General features: G+C 57.3%; 2 protein-coding genes across 10 annotated transcripts in view; one reads left to right on the forward strand and one right to left on the reverse strand.

Annotated features, from left to right (window-relative positions):
* The first annotated feature begins 1,524 nt into the window (after positions 1-1,524).
* KCTD17 (potassium channel tetramerization domain containing 17) lies at positions 1,525-12,190 on the forward strand. 6 transcript variants are annotated; one of them, XM_066358314.1, is made up of 9 exons: positions 1,525-1,748; positions 2,900-3,008; positions 5,240-5,331; positions 6,442-6,537; positions 8,255-8,380; positions 9,688-9,781; positions 9,967-10,041; positions 10,391-10,481; positions 11,369-11,577. In XM_066358314.1, the coding sequence occupies exons 1-9, from the start codon at positions 1,539-1,541 to the stop codon at positions 11,436-11,438; spliced, it is 963 nt and encodes a 320-aa protein (XP_066214411.1). In that variant the 5' UTR covers positions 1,525-1,538; the 3' UTR covers positions 11,439-11,577. The 6 variants fall into 6 exon arrangements, with proteins under 6 accessions (XP_066214411.1, XP_066214409.1, XP_066214407.1 ...); XM_066358312.1 differs by lacking the exon at positions 9,967-10,041; XM_066358310.1 differs by lacking the exons at positions 9,967-10,041; positions 10,391-10,481 and having other exon boundaries at positions 11,369-12,190.
* Positions 12,191-14,300: 2,110 nt separating this feature from the next.
* TMPRSS6 (transmembrane serine protease 6) overlaps positions 14,301-23,984 on the reverse strand; it is a 46,188-nt gene continuing 36,504 nt past the window's right edge. For 2 of the 4 annotated variants that reach the window (XM_066358347.1, XM_066358348.1), the window contains exons 14-18: positions 22,194-22,310; positions 21,357-21,525; positions 18,835-19,106; positions 17,034-17,170; positions 14,302-16,521 (exon numbers count right to left, since the gene is read on the reverse strand). In XM_066358347.1, coding sequence (XP_066214444.1) covers positions 16,363-16,521; positions 17,034-17,170; positions 18,835-19,106; positions 21,357-21,525; positions 22,194-22,310 — 854 coding nt within the window. In that variant the 3' untranslated portion in view covers positions 14,302-16,362. Of the gene's footprint in view, positions 16,522-17,033; positions 17,171-18,834; positions 19,107-21,356; positions 21,526-22,193; positions 22,311-23,984 lie in introns of all 4 variants that reach the window. The other 2 variants (XM_066358350.1, XM_066358346.1) reach the window with 2 other exon arrangements.

Here is a 23,984-nt window from a genome sequence, read left to right on the forward strand (position 1 = left end):
CTCAGTGGTAGAGCGTCGGCCTAGCGTGCGGAGGACCCGGGTTCGATTCCCGGCCAGGGCACACAGGAGAAGCGCCCATTTGCTTCTCCACCCCTCCGCCGCGCTTTCCTCTCTGTCTCTCTCTTCCCCTCCCGCAGCCAAGGCTCCATTGGAGCAAACATGGCCCGGGCGCTGGGGATGGCTCCTTGGCCTCTGCCCCAGGCGCTAGAGTGGCTCTGGTCGCAACATGGCGACGCCCAGGATGGGCAGAGCATCGCCTCCTGGTGGGCAGAGCGTTGCCCCATGGTGGGCGTGCCGGGTGGATCCCGGTCGGGCGCATGCGGGAGTCTGTCTGACTGTCTCTCCCTGTTTCCAGCTTCGGAAAAATGAAAAAAAAAAAAAAGGAGAGAAAACTGAGGTTCAGAGAGGAAGTTGCTTTATGGAGAAAAACAGAGCCTTGGGTGGTAACAGAGAACCCTCCCCCAGCATGGGGTCAGGCTGCGCAATGTGCAGGGCCTGTGTGTGTAACACTGCAGTCAGTGCGGGTAGACTCAGACCCTTCCCTCTCAGTCTAAGACCAGGACTGAAACATCAGAGAGAAAGTTAAGGACAGTTGCCCTTTTAGCCCTTGTGCCTACTTGGTCCCAGATTTCATGAAGAGCTGCCCCTCTCTTTCCCCATCCTGCAGTATCTACCATGTCAGTGCCCCCTCTGGAGTTATCTGGCTCCTCCTATCCCTTTCCTAATTATAGCTAGGAAAACTGAGACCTCTCTCCCCTTACCTCATTTTACAAAAGTCAGGATGAAAACCAGTTCTCCAGACTTTGATCCAGTGCCCCGTCCACTTTTCCTTCCTAGAAATCTTGCCCAATGAGTGCTGACAATCCATGGCAAGGAAATAGGAGAAAGGCAAGGTGCTGGAAATGCACTTGGAACCCACCTGGGTTTGGGCCAGCCTGCCACTCACCAGCTGCCAGTCACTTCACTTGAGTCCTCATCTATACGATGGATATAGTAACAGCAGCCTCACAGGGCTGCTGAGAGCTTCAGTGAATAATATAGATACAGGAAGCATCTGGAATACAGTGGGTGCTCAGTCAACTTTAAGCCCAACTATGTTGCCTTCAAAGAACTGATGTGGAGAAAGAACCAGCTCCCCTCTCTCCACCCCGCCCTCATACAAAGGGCAGAAGGAAAGAATATTAGAAAACAGATACAGGTAAGTGTTATGGAATTCTTCCCACATTTATCAGCTGTTTGATAACCCAGCTTGGACAAAGGGAAATCAATAACGTGGAAAATAAATGGGAGGATTGCTGATTTAGGGTATCACCCACTATTTTCCCAGTGACTCCGAACTTGACTTTTGCATAAACACAGTAATTTGCCCAACTGGGCTTCTTCAAGAGACCCCAGTTTGTGGGCCTCCCAGAAAGGCAGATTGCGGGCATCCGGGGACCCTCAACCCGGGCGCCCCAGCTCCCGGCGGCGCGGACTACATTTCCCAGCATGCCCCGCGCGCAGTACCTGCCCGCCTCCAGCCCTCGGGAGCCGGGAGGATGCAGAAACGGGGCCCAGAAATGAGGATGGAGGCCGGGGAGGCAGCGCCGACGGCGGGGGCGGGCGGCCGCGCTGCGGGCGGCTGGGGCAAGTGGGTGCGGCTCAACGTGGGGGGCACGGTGTTCCTGACCACCCGGCAGACGCTGTGCCGGGAGCAGAAGTCCTTTCTTAGCCGCCTGTGTCAGGGGGAAGAGCTGCAGTCGGACCGGGTGAGGCCCTTTAGGTGGGCGGTGTGGGGCTCGGGGTCTAGGGCTTTGGGCTCTCTGGTCCGCCACGGCCTCCGGGCTGGGAACCGGCAGGTTTTATTTACAAAGAGCCAGAAGCGGGAAGAACTGGCTGGAGGAGGGGAGGAGGAAGTGGATCCGAGAGCGAGGAATATGCCTATTGCCTTGGCAACGGGAGAACGCCGGGCCTCGGTCATTTGTAGCTTATGAGACTTCCCTGGGCTCCCACTCCAGGAGGCTGGTGGATGGGATCCAAGTCTCCCCCCTTCTTTGGGGCTGTGGGGACAGACAGACAGACACGTAGGGCCCTCAGTCCTTCCCAAACGGGACTTTCACACTGCACGGGGGAAGGAGTGGGTGAGGCAGGCTGCTTCTCCCTCCCTTTGGGGTGTGGGAGGCCTAGGTGTGCAGGGAGCTGGGTGGAGAAGGCCTAGGGCGCTCTCTGAGCTGGGCTGCATTGGGAGCGGTGCTCGGCTGGCAGGCACCTGGTCTGGGGTTCCATCTGGTTCTGCTGTAAACTGCTTGCCTGACCTTTAGGGTTGGCCCCTTCCCTGGTCCAGGCTCAGCCTCCTGTCTGTAACGAGGGGACACTGGTCTGGAGATGACCTCAAGGCCTCCTTCTGCCCCAATCCCTGACCATCTGATGTTGTGACCTTGAGCCAGCTCCCTCACCTCTTGATGCTCTTTTCTCCCTATAGACCTGCCCACTGTGCCTCCCTGCCTCCCTGCAGGCTGAGGGTGTCCAGTGAGATAGCGGCTCCTTCAGAAACCTACAAACACCCAGAATGACTGGGGATTTGGTGGAGACAGTGTAGGGCTTGCTTCAAGGGAACAATACCTCTAAGGAGCCCTACCTTGGGTCGGGTTCCACTGAGACCTCACTGGATGCTCATAGTGACCCCTAGTTATGGGGGAGAGGAGTAAGATTCAGAGAGGCCAAATTACTGGCCCAAGGTCACACAGTCAGGGAGAGGCAGAGGCAGAATTTGAGTATTTTTCCTCCATCATGCTACTTCGTTCCAGGGAATAACAGACTCTGTGCTCTTATTCCTTCCTTCCTTCCTGTCCTGAAGTGAGGGGTAGACAGGGGGAGACCTCACTCTTCCCCTCTCACAGCCTGTGCCCCTCACCTCTAGGATGAGACTGGGGCCTACCTCATTGACCGCGACCCCACCTACTTCGGGCCCATCCTGAACTTCCTGCGGCATGGCAAGCTGGTGCTGGACAAGGACATGGCTGAGGAGGGTGAGTTGGTCCAGGGGGCTGGCCGGGCGCACATACTAGCCCTGCCCTCTGCAGCCTGCCAGGCCTTCTGTGGAGATCCAAAGCCATTTTTCCCAGCCTGGAGAAACAGCTTCTTTCCTCAGTGTTCCCTGCCTCTTCCCATCCCTGATAGGGCTGAATCCCAAAGCTTCTGCCTGGGCTGAGCCCAGGGGCTCTGCCAAGCTGACCAGCCTGTGCTTTCACTGTTGCGGAGGTGATGGAAATATGCCGGCAGAGGTTAGAGGGAGCCAGTGAGGCTAGCAGCCTCCATTGTGAACAGGGCTGCCCTTTCTCCTGGCCTCCTGGGACCAGGTGTGAGCAGGTTGGAGCTGGGCAGGGTGATCCAGCATCTCGGGTGCCTGGTGAGGGTTTGCAGTCAGCAGGTGGAGGACTCTTCCTCCGGTTCAGTAACTTCTGCAGCAGAGTGCTGGTTGTGGGCAGAGGCAGGAAAGGAGGGAGCCTGTCCCCAGCGGGGGTTTCGACCCTCCCAGACCTGGGTGGCTGAGACCCTGTAGATGCTGACTTCTGGGCCCAGTAAATAGTGGGAAAACCTTGCCTGGGGGGATGGCCTCTGGAAAGAGCCTCAGCCAGGGGCAGGGACCACACTCAGTGCCTAGTCAACCGTTCCTTGGGGCACAGGGTGTGGCTCTGGGTCAGCTGACCTGGCCAGGCCAGCTTGGACATTGTCACTTCTTCTTTCTGAGCCTCCACCTCCTGGATATGAAGTGTAGGTGGTGATCTACACTGGGCAGAGCATATTTTACAACAGCTAATGTCATGTACCCTGTGTGTGTCTAGCACAGCCCATCTCTCTTCCCTTGTGGGTCCCCAGTGGGCTAGGACTTCAAAGTCAGAGCCCACTGTGGACACTGGCTCAGCAGGGCCCACAGCTTCCCGGAGAGCCCCTCTGGGAGCACAGGTAGCATGGGCATGGCCTGGGCCCAGGAGCATGTCCCTTAGGGAGGAGAAAAACACTCCAGCTGCGTCATAGCCAACACCTGTTTACAGTTTCTGGGTTTCTCCCTGTTTTGCCATCCCAGCACCTTCAGACAAGGCTAGACCTCCGTGCAGGGGGCCGGGGGTTCTGGGAGGAGACTTGCTAGGTGTGACACCGGAAAAGTCACTTATCATTTTGTGCCTTGGTGCCACATCTGTGAAATGGGGTGACAGTAGCACCCACTTGCTGAGCTGCTGTGAGGAATAGAGGAGCTGACACAAGCGCATCACTTAGTGCAATGTGGACCAGTGCCCTGAGGACCAGTGATGCAGTGTTAGTTTGTCATCCACAGGGCTCCACGAGGGGCCCTAATACAGCACCACTCACTGACCGCCAGCTCTATATTAGGTGCTGTGTGGACACCGGGAACAGCGGGTGGGTCAGACATGGGCCCTGTGCCTAGGAAGCCCACAAACCAGTCATGGAAACAATCAGAAGAGTCCCTGACCTGAAGGAGCTTAGGGGCGTCCAAAGGCTTGGGGCCGGTCCACTTCACTGGAGAGGTGGTTCCGTTTCCTTAACAGTATGGGCACAATAATGCCTGCTTCCTCATGTCCCCAGGGCTTGGGATGAGCCCAGGAGGGGCTTCACAAACTGTAAAGTATGGTGGTCAGGGATATGCACCTGCACAAGGATCATGCATTTACAGTGGGCTCTGAAGTTAGTAGGGCTTGAGTTTAAATCTCAGAGCTGCCGCTCAGTGGCTGTGTGGACTGAGATGAGCTGCTTCTCTTTCTGGCCCTTGGCTCCCATTTCTTCTGTGGGGCAATGGAATTACCTACTTCTAGTTCTGAGAATGAACTGCAATAAAGAATGGAAAATGCCTAGCTTAGCGCCTGGCCCTTGGTATGTGCCTCATGGAGGGGAGCCTGTAATAAGGGTCAGCCAAGGCCCTTCTCATTGTAGCATTCTAGGGTCCAGTTCCAACAAGTCTGCTGCCTCTTGATAGCTCCCGAGCAGCCCCCAGATTAGGAGACTGGTAGGCATCCCTCAGTCACCATGCTCATCACGGCAGACATGTTGGGCCACTGAGTGGCGGTATCTCACCCTTTCCACAGAGAGTGTAGGATACGAGGAGGGAAATATTCCTTCTTGCTTGACCCCTGAATTCAGAGATGCTTGTCACCCTCGTGTGACTGGAACAGGAGGTACGTTTGGAGGTCGAAAAGACATGGGGGCAGTGAGAGTGATCCAGGGACGGTTCTGTCTGTGCCAGGGGTCCTGGAGGAAGCTGAGTTCTACAACATCGGCCCACTGATTCGCATCATCAAAGACCGGATGGAGGAGAAGGACTACACCATCACCCAGGTCAGGGAGCAGGGGAGCAGTGGGGCAGCACCCACAGTCCGAGCAGTTAGTGATGGGGAGAGGGCGGTGGGCAGAGGGGGGGAGGCGGGAGAAAGGTTGGGGGGGGCAGGGTAATTGTCCAGCTCCCAGACTGCCCAGCAAAGCCCCAGGCTGGGAGATACACACTGGTTCTTTCCCTGCCCTGGATCTGTTTGCTCTGTGACCTTGGGCCAAGCACATCCCTCTCAGGACCTTGATTTCCTGTGGTGGAATACAGAAGGGCCAAGAACTGTCCGCCCTTCCCTTCCTCACAGGTGAAATGGGTTCAGTGTGGGGGTATAGGGAGCCCTTTGGGGAGCAATACAGGATTAGTAAATTGTCTATTTCATGGAATCAGGTGGTCCCCTGGTGGGCACAGTACACCTGTTGGAGCTGGCATTTCTGAGCTTGAACCCTGGGCCTCAGTGACAAGTCTGTAGGAGGAGCTGGAGAGATTGTCCACTGCCCTGGCAGAAACAATCTGAGTTAACCTGAGATCAGATTTGCCCTTAGAGAAGGGGAAAGGCCTGGCTAGCCCCTTATCCACAGCCACAGACACGCTCCCTGTGGAGGTTGGAGGAGGGAGAAGGCTGGGCTCCCTGGGGTGGCTGGCCAGTGTGGAGGAAGGAGCCCCATCCAGGAGCCAGGTGTGGTAGGAAACAGGTTGTAAGGCACCATCTCCTAGCCTCAGATTGAAGGCAGGGGGCTCCGTGCCTCCTGGAGGGCCTGTCTCCATTAATGATCCAGAATGTCCCCCCAAGTCCCTCCCTTCCCTCTGGCATCACCTGTGTTCCAGTTCTGGTTCTGCCACTCTTTAGCTGGGTGACTTTGGTCAAGTAACTGACCCTCTCTGAGCCTCCATGAAAAAATCCCGTAATTTAGAGTGTTTGGAAGGATTGAGATCACGAATGTCAAGTGCCCGGCACAGTCGGCACTTGGAACATGGCTCCCGTCTTCCCACACTGCCGCCCTCCTCTTCTCTTTCTAGGGTGTAGGAGGAGGGAGAAGCTAGGGAGAAGGCAGGTGCTCATCCCCCTCCTGGGGTGCCCGTTGCCCCCATAAGTACCCTTCATATTGCCCTTCTGCCTCCAGGTCCCGCCCAAGCACGTGTACCGCGTGCTGCAGTGCCAGGAAGAGGAGCTCACACAGATGGTGTCCACCATGTCTGATGGCTGGCGCTTTGAGCAGGTGGGCTGGGGACATGGGGACCATGCCCAGGATCTCCCAGTCTCCAGGCAAAGCAGGCCCCTCGCTTCCTTCAGCTACAGCCTTGAATTCTCCATTGCCGCCTCCACCTGGGGTGTGGAGGTCTTCTTAAGTTTAAGTAGACAAAATTAGGGAAGGCCACACTTTGGCAACAGATTGACCGAGACAGAGAGAGTGGAAGCCCCACTTGCTGCCGGGCAACTCCACGCATCCTCCTCGGTGGGAGTGTTCACAGCAACCGGTAGTAGTCCATACGGTAGTATGAGCGAGTCTCTGGTCCCAAGTGACAGCTCGGTTGCAAGGAGTTGAGATCCACATAGGTGAGCCAAGCCTGCGTAAGGTTAACACCTCCTGGAACAATTCCATAAGCACAGCTCCCTGCATCTGCAAGGGATGTACCTAGTTACAGGCGTTGCCACATTCAGGGGAGACCAGAGCTGCGGCTTCTGAGGAATTTATAGTGACCTCTAGTTCCCAGTCCAGGTGCAGGCTCCCCATCAGGGAATTTATTATCATAAGCGGTGTTGCCCTAGTATTACTATAGCAGGCGTCCTCCGGTTTCCAGAGGAGCAGAGCCGGTGAGTTAACCTGAGATCAGATTTGCCCTTAGAGAAGGAGAAAGGCCTGAGTAGCCCCTTATCCACAGCCACAGACATGCTCCCTGTGGAGGGTGGAGGAGGGAGAAGGCTGGGCTCCCTGGGGTGGCTGCCAGTGTGGAGGAAGGAGCCCCATCCAGGAGCCAGAGGCCTGATTCACATCTAGGCCTCACCAGTGACATGCAATCACATCTCTCTGGGCCTCAGTTTCCTAATCTATGATTCACACTGTTATGAAGATTAGAAGGATTACTGATAAAGTCCCTAGCCCAGGGTAGGACTCTAGACATTGGCACAAGTTGGCATCATGCAAATAATTAGAAGTATTTAAGTTTGTAAGACCCCAGAGAGGCCTTGGGATCTGAGTCTAACTCCAGGTCTACTCTTCCTGGCTGGGGCCTTTCAGCAGGTCACCCCCTCTCCAGGCCTTGTCTGCTGGATCAGCTGGTATTTTTCTCTGCCTGTGGGTTGAGGGTCCCTGCGGGCTGAGTGAGGCCTGTCATGTGCAGGGTCTTTAACAAGCCAGAGGGCCAGTGGGTGTGGTTATTCTAGGAACCCCAGAATAAAGGTGGCACCGCCCTTGAGAGCCTATGAGAGTCTTTGGCAATTGCAAGTCAGAGCCAGTAGGTCAGGGACCACTGGTCATTTATCCTCTGGCCTAAGGAGTGAGTGAGCCATCCTACCTCTGCTTCCAAAAATGAACAGAATATTCTTTGGGGCTCCCCCATGCCAGTCTGGTTCTAGGGCTGTTTCAGCACATCTGGTACAGAAGGTGACAGCCTGCCCATGATAGGTCTCCTGCTTTTAGGAAGTGGTCTGCTAGATCTAGGCTGGGCCAGGGCTGTGGGGTGGGAGGGAGGGGCAGCAGTGATACCACCCCTTCGTCCAGGGCCCAGGCCCAGCCAGGCCCAGTGGAGATGGGGGAGGGGGGAGATTTGACTTTTAGCCCAGAGTTGTTCTCAGGAAACCCAGGGATGTGCCTGAGCAAGCAGCCAGGTCAGGACACAAGTTGGTATCTTGACAAGTGCTAATGTCCACCTCCTCCCTTCTCACTGCCCCCCAACTGGACCTGTCATCTTTCTCCCCGTGCGGCACCCCTCTAGCTGGTGAACATCGGCTCTTCCTATAACTACGGCAGTGAGGACCAGGCGGAGTTCCTGTGCGTGGTATCCAAGGAGCTCCACAGCTCCCCCCACGGGCTGAGCTCTGAGTCCAGCCGCAAAACCAAGGTGAGCCGCCAGCTTCAGCCTTCCGCTTTCCTCCCTCCCTCCCTGCCCTCCACAGAGTCATCCCTGCTTCTTCTTTCTCCCTCCCGCTGCACATGCATAACCCCTGGTCACAGCCAATGCCATACATCCCATGCCACCTGTGGTCCTGTCTGCTCACGCTGGTCACCCAGGCCTAGGCTCGGGGAGCAGTGAGATGGGACCATCCCAAGGGCACAGCGAGAGTGACTTAGTTGCCACTTAAATGGTGGCCACATGGTGACCATAGGGCAGCGTGGCACAAGGAGGAATGCACTGGACTGGGGTCTGGGCATGGTATGCCTCACTCTGTGTGACCTTGGACAAATCCTGTACCCTTGGCACCTTCGTTATATTCTCTGAAAACTGAGGGGGGTAGATCACATCCTCTCTGGTGCTGTCAAGCTTGGAACTTCTGGGATCCTAACGGCCAGTTGATTCCCAGGGGCGGGTCAGCGACCCCAGCTGGCTTAGGCCAGGATGGGGATGCCAAGTCTGTTAGTCCTGCCCCTTTCCCAGGCCCCCTCCTCGGCACTCTGCAGGAGTGGGGTCGTGATTCTGGGGGGTCTACCCTGTGTTTCCACCCTGGACCCGCAGCTGGTCGGAAGCCTCAAAGACCTCCTATAGGGCCAATGGGACAGGCAGCAAGCCAGGCCTAGAGGAAGGGAGACCATTCCTTCTGGGCCTGTCCTGTGTGTTGGAGATATGACCTCTGGCTTCCTGTCTGTCTGTCTGCCTTCCCTGTGACTTCTTTTGCCCATCTCCCCCATCAAGGCCAGTGGCTGGCCCTGTCTTGCAGGGGTGCAGAGAGAGCCTTCTGCTTCTGCCTCTGGGACAAAGCCTTGGGACCTGGGGTGCCACAGCCTGTTGCTGGCATCCCAGGTCTGGGTGATGTCTGCCCTTGCCCTTCCCTGGCTTCATTTCAAGTCTGAGGCAGCCCTCCTAAAATGAGGCCTTCCCAGGCCCTCCTCAAGGAGACCCCAGCCAGCCACACACCCACCCCAGTCCTCTTCCTCCCCTCACTCAGCCTGCGCCGTGTCACAGCCGCTAGACCGACCACGAGCCCCCCACCAGGGCCCGTTCTCTGCTGGTTCCTCCAGTCCCTTCCCAGGCTTCCCGGGGGGCTGGACAAGATGCCCGGCTTCTTTGGCTGTAGCCCTCCCCTCTGCTGGAGGTTCCCTTCCCCTAGCCTGCCCGCCTGCCCTGAGCTGGGCCCCGTGGGGACAGCCGCCCGCAGGCCCCCTCGTTAGTTCTCCACTCTTTCTTCCCTGGGTCCGCCGGCTGGTTCACAGAGCGCGGAGGAGCAGCTGGAGGAGGAGCAGCAGCAGGAGGAGGAGGAGGTGGAGGTGGAACAGGTGCAGGTGGAGGCAGATACACAGGAGAAAGGTGCAGCCCACCCCCGAGGAGAATGATTGCTAACAGGAGCCGGAGCCTCCCGCCTGCTCCCTGCCGGAGCCAGCCTCGGAACCTGGGGGGCCGGGGGCTGCTGGGGGCGGGCCACCAGGGTTAGCTCAGCCGTCTGCCTGGCGCCTCACCTGCATAACCATCCCTTCTCTCACTTCTCTTTGCAGCCCAGTCATCTCAGGATCCCGCTAACCTTTTCTCCCTCCTACCACCGCCTCCTCCTCCTCCGCTTCCTGCTGGAGGTCCTGCCTCATCTTCATCCACCTCTTCTTCTTCCTGGATCTCATCTGCACCCTGCCTCTTCCCTCTCTGCCCCTGTCCGGGTTTTCTCTCTGCCTGCTCACACCTCCATCCCGGGGCCACCCTGGCCCCAACCTCCTGCGCCCTGCACCCAGGCGCCCCGGCCTTGCCTCTCAGAGCATCCTGCCTGCCACCTCCTGCGCCCTTCCTGGCAGCTCCCGCCTCCTGGCCTGGGAAGAAGTGTGGCTGCCCCTCCTCTGGGCCTGCCGCCCCCACCGGGCTCCTCTGAGGCTGGGCCGCCCGCCCCAGCACCTCACCTCTGCGCCTCCTCCTCACATTTCCTCCTTGCAGGTTCCTGTCTGCACCCCCTCACACCTGAGGCTTCGCTGGCAGTGAGGGCCTCTGCTCCACCCCTCGCCCGCCCCCAGAGCTGCCGCCCCTGGTTTGTCGCTTGGTGGAGCTGGCGGGAGGGCGGAGGCCAGGAGGGTGATCATCTCTTGTTCCTTGGACTTGGGCCAGACTTTTGGCTGATTTTCTCCCCTCACCAAAGTTTCTTGGCCTATCTTGGCCTTGGGTAGGAGGCTCTGAGAGGAGAGGAAAGTTGGGGGTGGAAACTGGCATCTGCCCATCAGTGCCAGAGCAGGCTGGGAAGGAGGGAAGGGAGACAAGCCAGGGGCCTTGGTCTCCCCGCTTGCACAGAGGAGCTCCTGCCTCACGCCTTGTGGCACTGGGTTCCCTGTCTCTGCAGGGGTGGGAAGCACCGGCCGTGCTTGGATTCCCTTGGCCTAGGAGGAGTCAGCTAAGGATCGGGGTGTGGCTGAAAAGGCCCTGGTCAGGTGCCCGGAAGCCCCAACTCAATCTTGCCTGCCTGCTGTGTGACTTGGAGCAAGTCACTGCCCCTCTAAAATGTTGGTTGCCTCTAAAGTGGGGATAGATAGCTGTTCTCTGTGACCTGCCTCTCTTGGCCTTGAACCGCTGGCCAGAGTCTTGGCAGCACCTGGCCTCCTAGGCAGCTACCAGCAGCCCAGAATGAGGCATGGGGCTCCCAGACAGGAGAGCTGGGTCCCTTTCCTGTTCCCCCCTTCCCCGGGCTCTGAATCCACCTTCTCTGGGCCTCAGCCCCCCTCCCTCCTCCCAGAAGGGACCCTGTGACTCACCTGCCTCTTTCTCTCTCCCTCTCTCCCCCACCCCTCCCTCCTTCCATTTCAATCTCCTCTCTGTCCTCTGGCCCCTCATCGCCCTCTCCTCACCGGCCCCACCCCTCATCCCTTCCCGGTGTTCTGACCACCCCCCACCCGTTCCCCTGCCCCTTTCCCTCTTATTTTCTAGCTGTTACAAGCCAGAGGCACCCGGATGTGAGGCCCCAGATCACCTCCAGACAGTTGGGGTTCCGATCTGAAGTCCTTTATTTTTGTACCATGGGGTGGGCCCCCAGCTCGAGGTGGAGGAAGCGCTCTGCCCGCTGCCACCTCTGTCTACACCTGCGGGGCTGTGATCTACTCCTGCCTCCCTGGTGGGTCCTGGGACCCCTGGGCAGGGCCGCCTGCCTGTGGCCAAAGTGTGGCGCTGTCCAGCTGTGTCTCCCAGGCCCCTATGTCCCTTCCTCCCAGACCCCCAGCTGCATGGTGGATATACTCCCTCCTGGCCCAGTCACGTCACCTCCTTGAGCCTTAGTCTCCCTGTCTGTCTGATGGATTCACTCTTCCCCTCACCTACCTCACAGGGTTGTTGTGAGGCTACATCTAAGGGAGCAGAGTCCCAGAAAGCACTCCCTCGGGGAGTAAGTGCCCACCCAGGGTGGTCCCCCTTCACCCTTCCCTTGAGGGGAAGGACCAGTTTAGCCCCAGAGGAGGTTTGGATATTGGTGAAGGATGAAGGGTGGGGGTTGGCCCTGTCTGAAGGGGCCGTGGGTGACTCGGCCTTCACCTGGACTGCTCCCACATGTCGGTATGCCGGGGACAGAGTGCCCTGCCCAGGAGTGGGCAGGCAGTGGCTCGGCAGGGGCAGTGGGGCCAGTCAGGAACTGCTGATAAGGGAAAGGGGGACACTCCCTCCTCTGTTCAGGGGACTTCCTGCATTTATGACATACCGGCTGGGTACTTCTCAGCTGTGTCTGGCCCCACTGTGTAATAAAATCAGAAGAAGCAACCAGCCTGGCCGCCTCCCTCTTTTATTCTGGATCACTTTGGGGGGTGGGTTAAACTCAGGATGGGATAGATGACCCAAAGGTCATGAGGCTTTTTCCTAAAGCCCAGGGACACTGCCCTGTTGTTTGTCACTCCCCCGTAGGGGGTAGGGGACTCCTGGCTGGATCCTCTGCCCAGATGCCAATAGCATCAACTTTCCCTTGCTGGTGCCCACCCTTCTCTGGGCCTCAGTTTCCTTATCTATAAAATAAGTGGTTGGATTAAATGACTTCCAAGCCTCTTGAGTCATAGGGTCTGTTTCTGCCTCCAGGCAGCCCTAGGCCTGCCGTGGTGGCTGAGGGGGTAGGGGGTCGGGATCCAGTAGACCAGGGCCTTCTGACTGGCTCCTGTCCTCCTGCTTGCCAGCCTTGTCCCACTGTTCAGAGGGCCCTCTGCTTGCTGGCACCACTGCTGCCTGAGCCACCTCTGCTCCATCCCAACCTGCTTCCTGCTGACAACTCTTAGTCACCTCTACCCCACTCCCCGCCATTGCTCTACCCTCAGCGCAAGTCCCAGGAAATACGTACACCCAAGAACCCGTTCCACTCTTAGAGTACCCTGGACCCTGGCTTCTCTCCTGCCCTACCAGGAACACATCCCGTCCCACCTGGCTAGTTCCTTCTTCCTAGTCCTGCTGAGTGTCCTCTTTGCGTAGTTTATTGCTGCTGGGGGACACCCCTGCAAAGCCGTGCAGAAGCTGTCCCCAGGGCCAGGTGAGGCCCTGCTGCTCAGCAGTCGGAGGCCCTCACCACTTCCCCTCAGAGCACTCTGCTGAAGCTGAACTCACACTTTATGTCCAACTTTGCTGCAAACAAGTCCACCAGGAAGGAGGCTTGTTAAACACAGATTAATCCCCCCGCCCCACTCCCCCTGCAACTCTAAGATTGGAGTAAGTAAAAGACTCAGTATTCTCTGCCCTGTGGGCCTACTGGGGTAGGAATGCTTCAACATCCTGCCCCAGCCAAAAGGAGTCCAGCCACGCATTTGCTCCACCTGCTGGCTCCTCCCCACAGACACGCCCAGGGCTGGCAGGCAAGTGTGCTCCTGGGCTGCTCATACACCTGTGGACAGGTAGCACCTCCCTCAAGTCCAGGTCTCCTCTGAGGCTCCCCTACCTCCTCCCAGCTAGGCTTCAAGAAAGGCTTATCCATACTGGCTCTTGCCTTCCTCTACCACTGCATCCTGGAGGCATCAGCGACCCAGGGCCTGGCCACCCCCGACTGAGGCCATGGCCTTGGTGCTAAGACCCCTCCTCGGTCTTCCTCCAGTCTCTGGCTACATCCTCCGCCTCCTATTGCCTTTAGTGTCTCTCTTTCCCTCATCCTCTGTTTCCTCCCAATCACCTCCCAGAGATGCTGGCTCATGATACTTGCCACAGCCTTTTCCTCCCCAGGTGCCCCAAGTGAGGAAGTGGGTCCTCCAGTGGCCAGCTGCTCAGGCCAGATGCCAGACCAGTCAGGAAGAGTGGGCCTGGGTGTCTCCTCCTTCACTCATCTCAATCCTATGTCCATCCCCACAGCCCTACCCAGGCCAGGCCCCATCCTCTCCTGCCTGGAGTTCTGCAGTGGCCTCTACGCTGGCCTCCCTGTCTCCCGCTCCATCCACACTGAGTGCCAGTGGTTGTTTGAACATGTGAATCACTCGTATGTCACACCTCTGCTGTAGAGTCTTCAGCAGCACTCCCTCAACTTCTGTTTAACTAAAAACAGCTTACTGTTCCCATGCCTGACCAGGTGGTGGCGCAGTAGGTAGAATGTCAGCCTGGGATGCTGAGGACCCAGGTTCGAAAGCCCGAGGCCGCTGGCTTTAGCATGGGATCATAGACATGACCCCATGGTTGCTGGCTTGAGCCCAAGGTTGCTGGCTCAGCTGGAGCTCCCTCAGCCCTCTAGGTACAAATGAGAAAGCAATCAATGAACTAAGGTGCCGCAACTATGAGTTGATACTTCTTATCTTTCTCCCTTCCTGTCTGTCTCTCTCTTGTCAAAAGAAAAAAAACAACAACAAAACAGCTTACCATTCCCTAATATACCATATACTTTGGGACATTATACCTTTCTTACTTTTTTTATTTAGTGAGAGGAAGGGAGGCAGAGACAGACTCCTGCATGTGCCCTGACTGGCAACCACCTGGCAAGCCCACTAGGGGGCAGTGCTCTGCCCATCCAGAGCCCTTGCTTGGTTCCAACTGGAGCCAATTTTTTAGCGCCTGAGGCAGAGGCCATGGAGCCATCCTCAGCACCTGGGGCCAACTCACTCTAATCGAGCCATGGCTGCAGGAGGAGAGGAGACAGAGAGAGAGAGAGAGAGAAGTGTGAAGGGGAGGGGTGGAGAAGCAGATGGGCACCTCTCTTGTGTGCCCTGACCAGGAATCAAACCCAGGACATCCACATGCCAGGCCAACACTCTACCACTGAACCAACTGCCAGGGCCTAGGGACACTATACCTTTGCGTATGTTGTTCCACTGCCTGGAATGTCCTACCCCACCTTGGCCACCTTGGAGCCCCAACTCAAGTCTCACCTCTAGGTAGCCTTCCCTGACTTCCCTGACTTAGAGGCTACTCCAGAGCCTTCACAGGAAATTGTCATCTCCACCCCTTCTGAGATCAGGAGTCAAGTTCTGTGACTGTGGCCCCAGCACAGTACTTGACACTTGGTAGAAACCTGTGAGATGCTTACTGAATAAATGACTCAGACTGCAGAGGGTCATGCTGGTGGGAAAGTGGTAGACTGGGAACAGGAAACGGCTTTTAGCACCAGGCTCCACCTCTGGTGGGACCATGAGGATATCTCTACCCCTCTTTGAGCCTTATTTTCCTCCCAGGGTTTCAGAAGGAGTACATCACTTGTCCCAATCTTCACTCTGACCTGAGGGTCACTGTTGGGTAAAGAAATGTTTTTTAAGTTTGCTTGCATGTATTGAGGCAGCACCATGTGTCTATAGGCTGGTGCTTGCCCTCGGAGCAGCAGATTGCAAATTGTGGACTGCCTTCTTGCTTGGGAGGGGCGATTGTTTTTTCCCCCAGCCTGTTTTGCTAGGAAGAGTGCAGAGAGATAGAGACATAGAGAGAGCACACGCTGAGGGGCTTGGGAGCCCTGCTGAGGCTGGTGGGGGCCTATGACTCCGGTAAAGCTGGAGAGTGAGTCCAGCCTTTGGGAGCCCTAGAAGAAAGGGAAGTGGTCTTTCCTGCTTGTTTGCTCGTTGGCCCTTACGAGACTTTAATAAACAGAATGGCCCACCATCCTCCGGCTCCGCTGTTCTTTTACTGTCTGCCCAAATTCAATGTGAACCTGCATGGCCATGGAGACAGCCGCTGGCCTAACAGTCACCAACCATTGCCTGCCTGGGGTTGCTCCTGGGACCTGGGCAGCTGTCCTGGAGGCTGCCCTTGCTGCCACTGACCCCACTGGCTCTGGACAGTTGGCAAACAGGCTGCGCAGGAAGTAGAGTCTGCTCAGTCAAGGGTATGAGGTTGGTGCCTAGGGCCCCATTCAATCTCCAAGACAGGGCCTTGGGTCAGACGGTTTATTCCAGGGCAGCCACGCTCACCTAGAGGTGAGAGTGGGCAAGGGAGGTCCAGAGGCAGGTAGGGGTGTGGCAAGAACCCTGGACCGGTGCTGCCTCCCTTTGGCTCACAGTGGCAGCCAGCCCACTTGGCTATCTCCAGGGCTCTGAGGGCCCCTCCTGAGGTCACTTCCACCCCTCCCTCTTGCATTAGGCCGGGGGTGTCACAGGCTGGAATTTGCTTTCTGGAGCGGGTGCTGCCCAAGCAGCCTCTGTACTGGGGTGGGGTAGGTGGTGGGGGTTCAGACACTCCTACTGGGACCTGGAAGCCACATCCTCACTGCTGAACCATTACCCCCTAAGCCAGCAGTGGACGGCGGGGCAGGAGGAGAAAGAATCAGGAGGCAACAGGCTGGCCTGGTGACCATTTGGACACCAGAAAGTCTTGACCACCATTTGTCGGCCCTCCTCCCTCCTTGTGTCCTCTCTGGGTTGATGTCAGGGAGCAGGCAGGGGATAGGAGGCTACTCTGGCTTCCACAGGACCCTGCCACCCCAGAATCCTTGTTCCCCTGCTTAATGGGTGCCCTGGGCTCTCTGAGTCCAGGTGGTGGGCCCCTGAGGCAGCTCCTCAGGTCAGCACCTGCCGGATCCAGCCAATCACACCGGTGATGCGAGTATAGACGCCAAAGTAGTTGGGCCGGCCGCAGCCCAGGCCCCAGCTGACCAGCCCCGCCAGGAACCAGCGGCCGCTGGGCTCCCTGCACACCAGTGGGCCGCCCGAGTCGCCCTAAATGGGGAAGGAGAGACAGGACTGCATTAAGGGAAGGGCACCCCCACTTCCAGGAGGGAGTCCTGACTGCTGGGGATTTTCTGAGCGACAGCAAGAAAGTCACATTGTCTCTTAAAGCCTCAGCTTCTCCAAAACATTGGCCTGGCCTCCAGTGTGTCCTGACTATCCTGAGCTGGGGATGTGTGTCCACACACCCCATCCTTCTCTGCCTCCTCCTGTGGGCTCCTTCTAGTCCTATCACCTTAGGCAAATTGCCTTGTGGTGGGCAAGGAGCAGAACTGGGTTTGAGCCTCAGACTTGCCTGCCCACAACAGGTCTCTTCTGACCTGCAGCCTGCAACCCGGGGCAAGTCCCTCAACCTCCTCGAGCCTTGGTTTTGCTGTCTGTAAAGTGGGGCAGCCATCCCCACTTTGCTGGGAGCCTGTGAAGCTTCAGCAAGCTGATGGCCAGGCCCTGGGTGATGTGATATCACCCTCTCCCTCCTCTCGCCCAGCCCTGTGGGGAGTCACCTGGCACGCATCCTTCTTGCCCTTGTGGTAGCCAGCGCACAGCATGCGAGGTGTCACCTGGTAGCGATAGGCCTCATTGCACAGGTCCTGCGGGATCAGCTGCACATCCACCTTCTGCAGACCGTTGCTGGTGGGACCTGCCCGGTGGGGTCGAGGCCAGAGGGCAGAGTGAGAAGATCCAAGATGCCCGGGAGCTCATGCCCTTCCTTCCACTGTCCTGCCCCACCCACCCTCCCCACTCCCACATCATGGCCACTCTGTTCTGGCTCCTTCCCGGCATGGCCTGCGGGCACAGAGCCCCACCCGAAGCCTGTCTGCCTGGACTAGTGTCTTCTCCAGCTTTTCCTCCCTTTCCTCCTCCTGCTTGAGGCCTCTTGGCCACCTCCCCTCTGCTCTGTGACAGCCCATAGAGGGAGAGTAGACAGGATATGTGTTCTCACATTTCCGATCCCTCCACTCTCCCTCTAAAACTCAGCATCTCCCAACCCTGAGCTCCTCCACAAAGGCTGCGTGTAGAACCACCAGGAAGCTTCAATATGCCCAGTGCCTGGTCTCACTCAGAGATCTGTTCACCCTGGGGGGATGGCCCGACCATCAGTGTTTTCCCTGAAGCCCACTGGTCAAGATTCTTCCTGCAGATGCTCAACCAGATCCCCTTTCCCTGGTTCCCTCTGGTGCTGGGTGTTCTCAGGCTCCCTAGATTGCCATCTGTCCCCCCACTGGGAAGGCCTTTCCCCTTTGCCAGGATACTGCCAACTCATCCTCCAAGCCTCAGCTTACCCACCCCTCTCCCAGAAGCCCCCTGACCCCGCCTGGGAGACACCTCCACTGGGCTGCCTGTACCTGCCCATCCAGGTCAGCTCATAGTGCTGCCTCTCCCACGAACACTCTTTTCATCTTGGTATCTCCTTCGCCCAACCTGACGTCTGGCATGTGCTCATAACTATGTCACTGAATGAATGAATGAGCGAGGGAACCAGCCCTTGCTTTACCACCGTCACCCTCTTGGACAAGTCACTTTTCATCTGAGCCTATTTCGTCATTGATAACCGATTTCTACAGTCCTGCCTACACGTTGTAAATCACTGTACACATTCTTAAAGCCACTACCAGAAAGGGCTCAGGGCACAGCTGTAGTTCTGCCAGCCCAGGCCTATGTTCACAGAACTGGAGGCAGCCTCCGGAGGGCTGGCTCCGGGTGGTTTAGGCAGGAAAGGGAGAAGCACCCTCCCTGTTTCTGAGAGACAATAGCGGAAACAGCAGGGACTCTGAGGTCAAGCAGTCCTGGGTTCCAGTCTGCTCCAACCCTTTCCGGTTATATGTCTTTGAGCAACTACTAAATGCCTCTGAACCTCGGTTTCCCCAAAATGGAGCTATAATACCCACCCTAGGATTATTGTGTGAATTAGATGACATTGCATTCTCTTAAAATCCAACCTTAATTAGGAGCCTCTCCTGCTTCCCTCCTCAGCAACACACACTCCCCCACCCCCCCACTGCCAAGGAGCTTGCCTGTGGGCTGTGGGGTCCTTGGCCTTCCCCTTTACCCCACACAAATCCCCCAAGGTAATCTTCCATGTGTTTGGTTCTCCTTAAATGCCCATCCAGGAGGAAGGGAAGGGCCAGTAGGGCAGGGGCCCACGGGTAGTAAAAGACTTTTTTTCTGTGACATCCAACCCAACTTAATCCCAGGAGTGGCAGTCCTTGGGGGGCAGAGCCTGGGCCCCCTTGCCTGCCTGCTCTAGGCTACATATTGGGGGAGGCCCAGGGCACCCATCGCCCCACCCTCAGGCCTGCTCACCTCCCTCGCGCAGGGCGCCCCAGCCCGTGATCCAGCAGTGCAGGCCCGGCTCGAAGAAGTGGGAGCGCGCAGGCAGGCAGATGGGGCGCACGGCGGCCGAGCGCACCACGGGGTGGTCCAGCTGCAGCAGGGCCACGTCGTAGTCGTGGCTGTCCTCCTCGTGGTACGGGTGCAGGAACAGGCGGCTCACCTTGAAGGACACCTCGCCCGGCCAGCGTGAACTCTGCCACACCTTGCCCAGGAACACTGTCCACAGCGCTGGGGAGGCCATGCTGGGGGCGGGCAGGGTGCCCTGCTTAGTGGCTTTCTCTCTCATGCCAGACCTTTAGAATAGCCAGCTTCCCCACCTGGGACACCGCCCCCTACACCCAGCCCCTCCTGCTCTGGAAGGCCGGGTACCTGGTAGCTGGTGCAGTGTTCATTGTCCACCCTGGGGCCCACCTGCCTGGGTTCCAGCCCCAGCTCCATTCTTTCCTAGATGTGTGCCTCTCTAAGGCTCAGTCTCCTCATCTGTGAATTGGCACTAGCATCTTCTACTCATGTTTTCGGGGAATGCAATAAGACTGCACATAAAAGAATTAGTGCAGCGCAAACAGCTGACAATATCTCTCCTTTTTCATCTGTGCTTTGTAGGCTGCAGGACTCGCTAAGACTCATCATTCCTCACTGGAGAGATAGGCGTGGAGTGAGGTGGTCAGACTGCACTTAGGTAGAGTCCCTGGGTACCTGGGCAGAGGATGCAAAAGGGAGCTGGGCTCTGAGCTGCTGGGTGGTGGTGGCAGTGTGGACGGATAGGATGGACGGGCAGCATGGACAGGCAGTGTGGACGAGCAGCATGGATGGGCAGTGTGGATGGATAGGATGGACGGGCAGCGTGGATGGGCAGTGTGGACGAGCAGCATGGATGGGCAGTGTGGACGGATAGGATGGACGAGCAGCATGGATGGGCAGTGTGGACGAATAGAATGGATGGGCAGCATGGACAGGCAGTGTGGACGAGCAGCATGGATGGGCAGTGTGGACGGGCAGCGTGGACAGGCAGTGTGGATGAGCAGCATGGATGGGCAGTGTGGACAGGCAGCGTGGACAGGCAGTGTGGATGAGCAGCATGGACGGGCAGCGTGGACAGGCAGGATGGACGGGCAGCATGGATGGGCAGTGTGGATGGATAGGATGGACGAGCAGTGTGGACAGGCAGCGTGGATGGGCAGCGTGGATAGGCAGTGTGGACGGGCAGCATGGATGGGCAGTGTGGACGAGCAGCATGGATAGGCAGTGTGGATGGATAGGATGGACGAGCAGTGTGGACAGGCAGTGTGGACAGGCAGTGTGGACGGGCAGTGTGGACGGGCAGTGTGGATGGGCAGTGTGGACAGGCAGTGTGGATGGGCAGTGTGGACGGGCAGCGTGGACAGGCAGGATGGACGGGCAGCGTGGATGGGCAGTGTGGACAGGCAGTGTGGATGGGCAGTGTGGATGGGCAGTGTGGACAGGCAGTGTGGATGGGCAGTGTGGATGGGCAGTGTGGACGAGCAGCATGGACAGGCAGGATAGACAGGCAGTGTGGACAGGCAGTGTGGACGGGCAGTGTGGATGGGCAGTGTGGACGGGCAGTGTGGACGGGCAGTGTGGATGGGCAGCGTGGACAGGCAGTGTGGACGGGCAGTGTGGATGGGCAGTGTGGACGAGCAGCATGGACAGGCAGGATAGACAGGCAGTGTGGACAGGCAGTGTGGACGGGCAGTGTGGACGGGCAGTGTGGATGGGCAGTGTGGACGGGCAGTGTGGACGGGCAGCGTGGACGGGCAGCGTGGACGGGCAGTGTGGACGGGCAGTGTGGATGGGCAGTGTGGACGGGCAGTGTGGACGGGCAGTGGTTGAGGATTCGTCTGGAGCACTAAGAAGACTCGCAGCTGTCTGGCTCTGGCTGTACAAAGGAGGGGGTGCCCTGGCAGCTCCAAACCTTTGGCTGGGGACTGTGTAGACCCTGAACAGAAGAGGAGGTGTCGGGAAAGGAGTCTAGGGCTGTCTGTGCTGGGGGCCCAGCAGATGGCTTGGGGCTGGGAAGGGGGCGTTGTAAGCCCACCACTATGCAGATGGGGAAGATGTCTGTGAGGCCGGATGAGATGTCCCTAGGAGGCACACATGGAGGAGGGGAGCTGTGAGCAGGCCAGGCAGCTCTGCTCTCTGTTGACCTCCAGCGTCAAGCACAGCCCCTGGCACATAGCAGGAGCACAACAAATGTTGCAGAATGGATGCAGAGTGACTGAATGAGTGAATCACTGACCCATCTTAAAACAAGACACTGAAAGGAGAGCACAGAGAGGTTGAACAGCCTGTCCAGGGCCACAGAGTATGTTGTGGTGGAGCCAAGACTAAAAGCTAAGTATGGAACGGCCATTTTGGGTGGCTCTCCATCCACCTTCCCTCTGTCTGCTTAGCGCTTAGGGACTCCAGACCTCCTAAAATGCCTTCCCTGCCCCCATGTCTTCTGGTTTCAGTGCCCACGTCCACCCCCTCACCTGTCCTCCTGGAAGCAGTGGGCAGCTGTTATCACCCAGCGGTCAGCGATGAGGGCCCCCCCACAGATGTGTCGGCCCCGGACCTGGAGGCTGGCCTGCCATGGCCACTCACCCTCTGAGGACACAGCCCCGCCCACAATGCGGCCAGATGGGCCCTGGAGGCCACAGTCTGGGGATGGGGGAGAGGGCAGGAGGGACAGAGGTGGAGGGCAGGGGGGAGGCAGTGAGATGCAGAGACAGAGAGAGACAGAGAGGGAGAGAGAAAGTAGGAGAGCAAAGGAAGACAGGGAGGGAAAGAATGAAGGACAGAGGGAGGGACAGAGGCAGGCAGGACCGAGGTAAGGGGGAAGAGATGGGATAGACAGATGGACACATGGTGAGCTTCCCTCCAGCTTCCCAATGTGGACACCTCCCTCCCTCCCTCCCTCCCTCCCTCCCTCCCTTCCATGCTCTAGGGCAGTGGTCCCCAACCTTTTTTGGGCCACGGACCGGTTTAATGTCAGAAAATATTTTCACGGACTGGCCTTTAGGGTGGGACGGATAAATGTATCACGTGACCGAGACAAGCATCAAGAGTAAGTCTTAGATGGATGTTACAGAGGGAATCTGGTCATTTTTAAAAAATAAAACATCGTTCAGACTTAAATATAAATAAAACGGAAATAATGTAAGTTATTTATTCTTTCTCTGCGGACCGGTACCAAATGGCCCACGGACCAGTACCGGTCTGCGGCCCGGGGGTTGGGGACCATGCTCTAGGGCCCAGCGGGTGGAGAGGGTCTTTGGCCCACCCACCCTGTCTGAGCCCTCGGGGGCAGGCTGGCAGGGCAGGCTCACCACAGTGCTGTTCATCGGAGCCATCCCTGCAGTCGGGCTGCCCATCACACTGCGGGTTGGGCTTCTTCACGCAGCTTTGATCCTCACACTGGAAGGTGAACGTCCCACAGGGCACCCCTGGGATAGAGGGGGTGGGGGCAGGGCACAGTGGGTGGGTCCCTGAGCCCAAGGGAGCTCCAAATCAAGGCCCAGGGAAGACGAAGCCTAGAAGAGGCCAGGAGGTGATTGGTAAAGGGTCTCTTGATCATAATGGTTCCCCTGAGGCTCCTTCAATGTCTCCTAAAGGCAGGCTCTGTCTCTCCTCCCTCTACCCTGCCCCCTCCCAAATGTTGAGAGCCAGGCTATCTACGCTTCCCCCTCAGACTGGCACCCCAACAATAGGGTCATGCCTCCCCCTTCGGTGTGGTACCTGAAGGCAGGACTGTGCCTCCACTTTTAGACTAGGCTCGAAAGAGCAGGGCTACGCCTCTCTTATCGGACTAAGGTTCCTACCTAGCCTGGCAGCCCTCCAGGTCCTGGCCCCACCCAGCCGCCCATCTGCTCCTCACTGCCTTCGCTGTGGAGAACTTTCTGCTCCACCACCTGTGTTTTCCCTGGTCTCCTTTCCTCCTGCTTATTTGCATGTTACCTCTCTTCAAGGCCCAGGTCACAGCCTGCCCTCTCTTGGAAGCTTCTCCCGCTTGGTTGCCTCTCTGCCCTCCAGTCTTCCCATGTTACTGGACAGAATGTCCAGAAGGTTTTGGGCAGAGAGTCACCTATCATGTCTTCCTACTAACAGATAATCCCAGAGGGAAGGGATCATATCTCTGGTAGCTTTTACTCCCAATCTCTCCCTCTGCCTTGCCTTTCACTGGGTAGTCTGCCGGTGTTGGATGATTGGTCAGTGGGTGGATAGATAGATGGATGGGTGGACGAGTGGATGGGTGAATAGATGGTGGATTGATGGATGAATGGATGGATGGATGGATGGATGGATGGATGGATGGATAAACCAGTGAACACAGATTGGAGGTTGGGCAGACTAACAAATGGGTGGATTGATGGTCCAGCAGGGAGACTGACAAACAGCTAGAAGGATGGATAATCGAGTGGATGTGAACACCAATGGACAGACAGGCAGTTGGAAAGATCAGTGGATGGGTGCATGCACACATGCATTTATGGGTGGAGAATGGACCAATTAACAAACAGCTGGGTAAACCAATAGATGGGTAAATTGATGGTTCAGTGGATAGGAAGACAGACGGTTGGACAGACCGAGGGATAGATAAATGAGTTGTGTACACTCAAGTTCTTGTTGGAGAGAACAGAGGATGGAACGATAAATGAATGGACGGTTGGATGGACAGATGGATGGTTGGATGGATGGACATGTAAGCATACACACAGAGGGATTAGAAAGTATTTAGAAAAAAGAGCAGAAACTTTGCCTGACCAGGCAGTGGCACAGTGGATTGAGCATTGGACTGGGATCCGGAGGACCCAGATTCGAAACCCTGAGGTCGCCAACTTGAGTGCAGGCCCATCCAGCTTGAGCCCAAAGGTTGCTGGCTTGAAGCCCAAGGCCTCTGGCTTGAGCCCAAGGTCACTGGCTCTGCTGTAGACCCCTGGTCAAGGGACATATGAAAAAAGCAATCAATGAACAACTAAGGTGCCTCAAGGAAGAATTCATGCTTCTCATCACTCTCCCTTCCTGTCTATCTGTCCCTATCTGTCCCTTTCTCTGTCTCTGTCTCTGTCTCTGTCGAGAAAGAGAGAGAGAGAGAAAGCAGAAACCGCTGCTAAAGAAGC

This window comes from Saccopteryx leptura, chromosome 1 (assembly GCF_036850995.1).
Source record: "Saccopteryx leptura isolate mSacLep1 chromosome 1, mSacLep1_pri_phased_curated, whole genome shotgun sequence".
NCBI classification, from domain to species: Eukaryota; Metazoa; Chordata; class Mammalia; order Chiroptera; family Emballonuridae; genus Saccopteryx; species Saccopteryx leptura.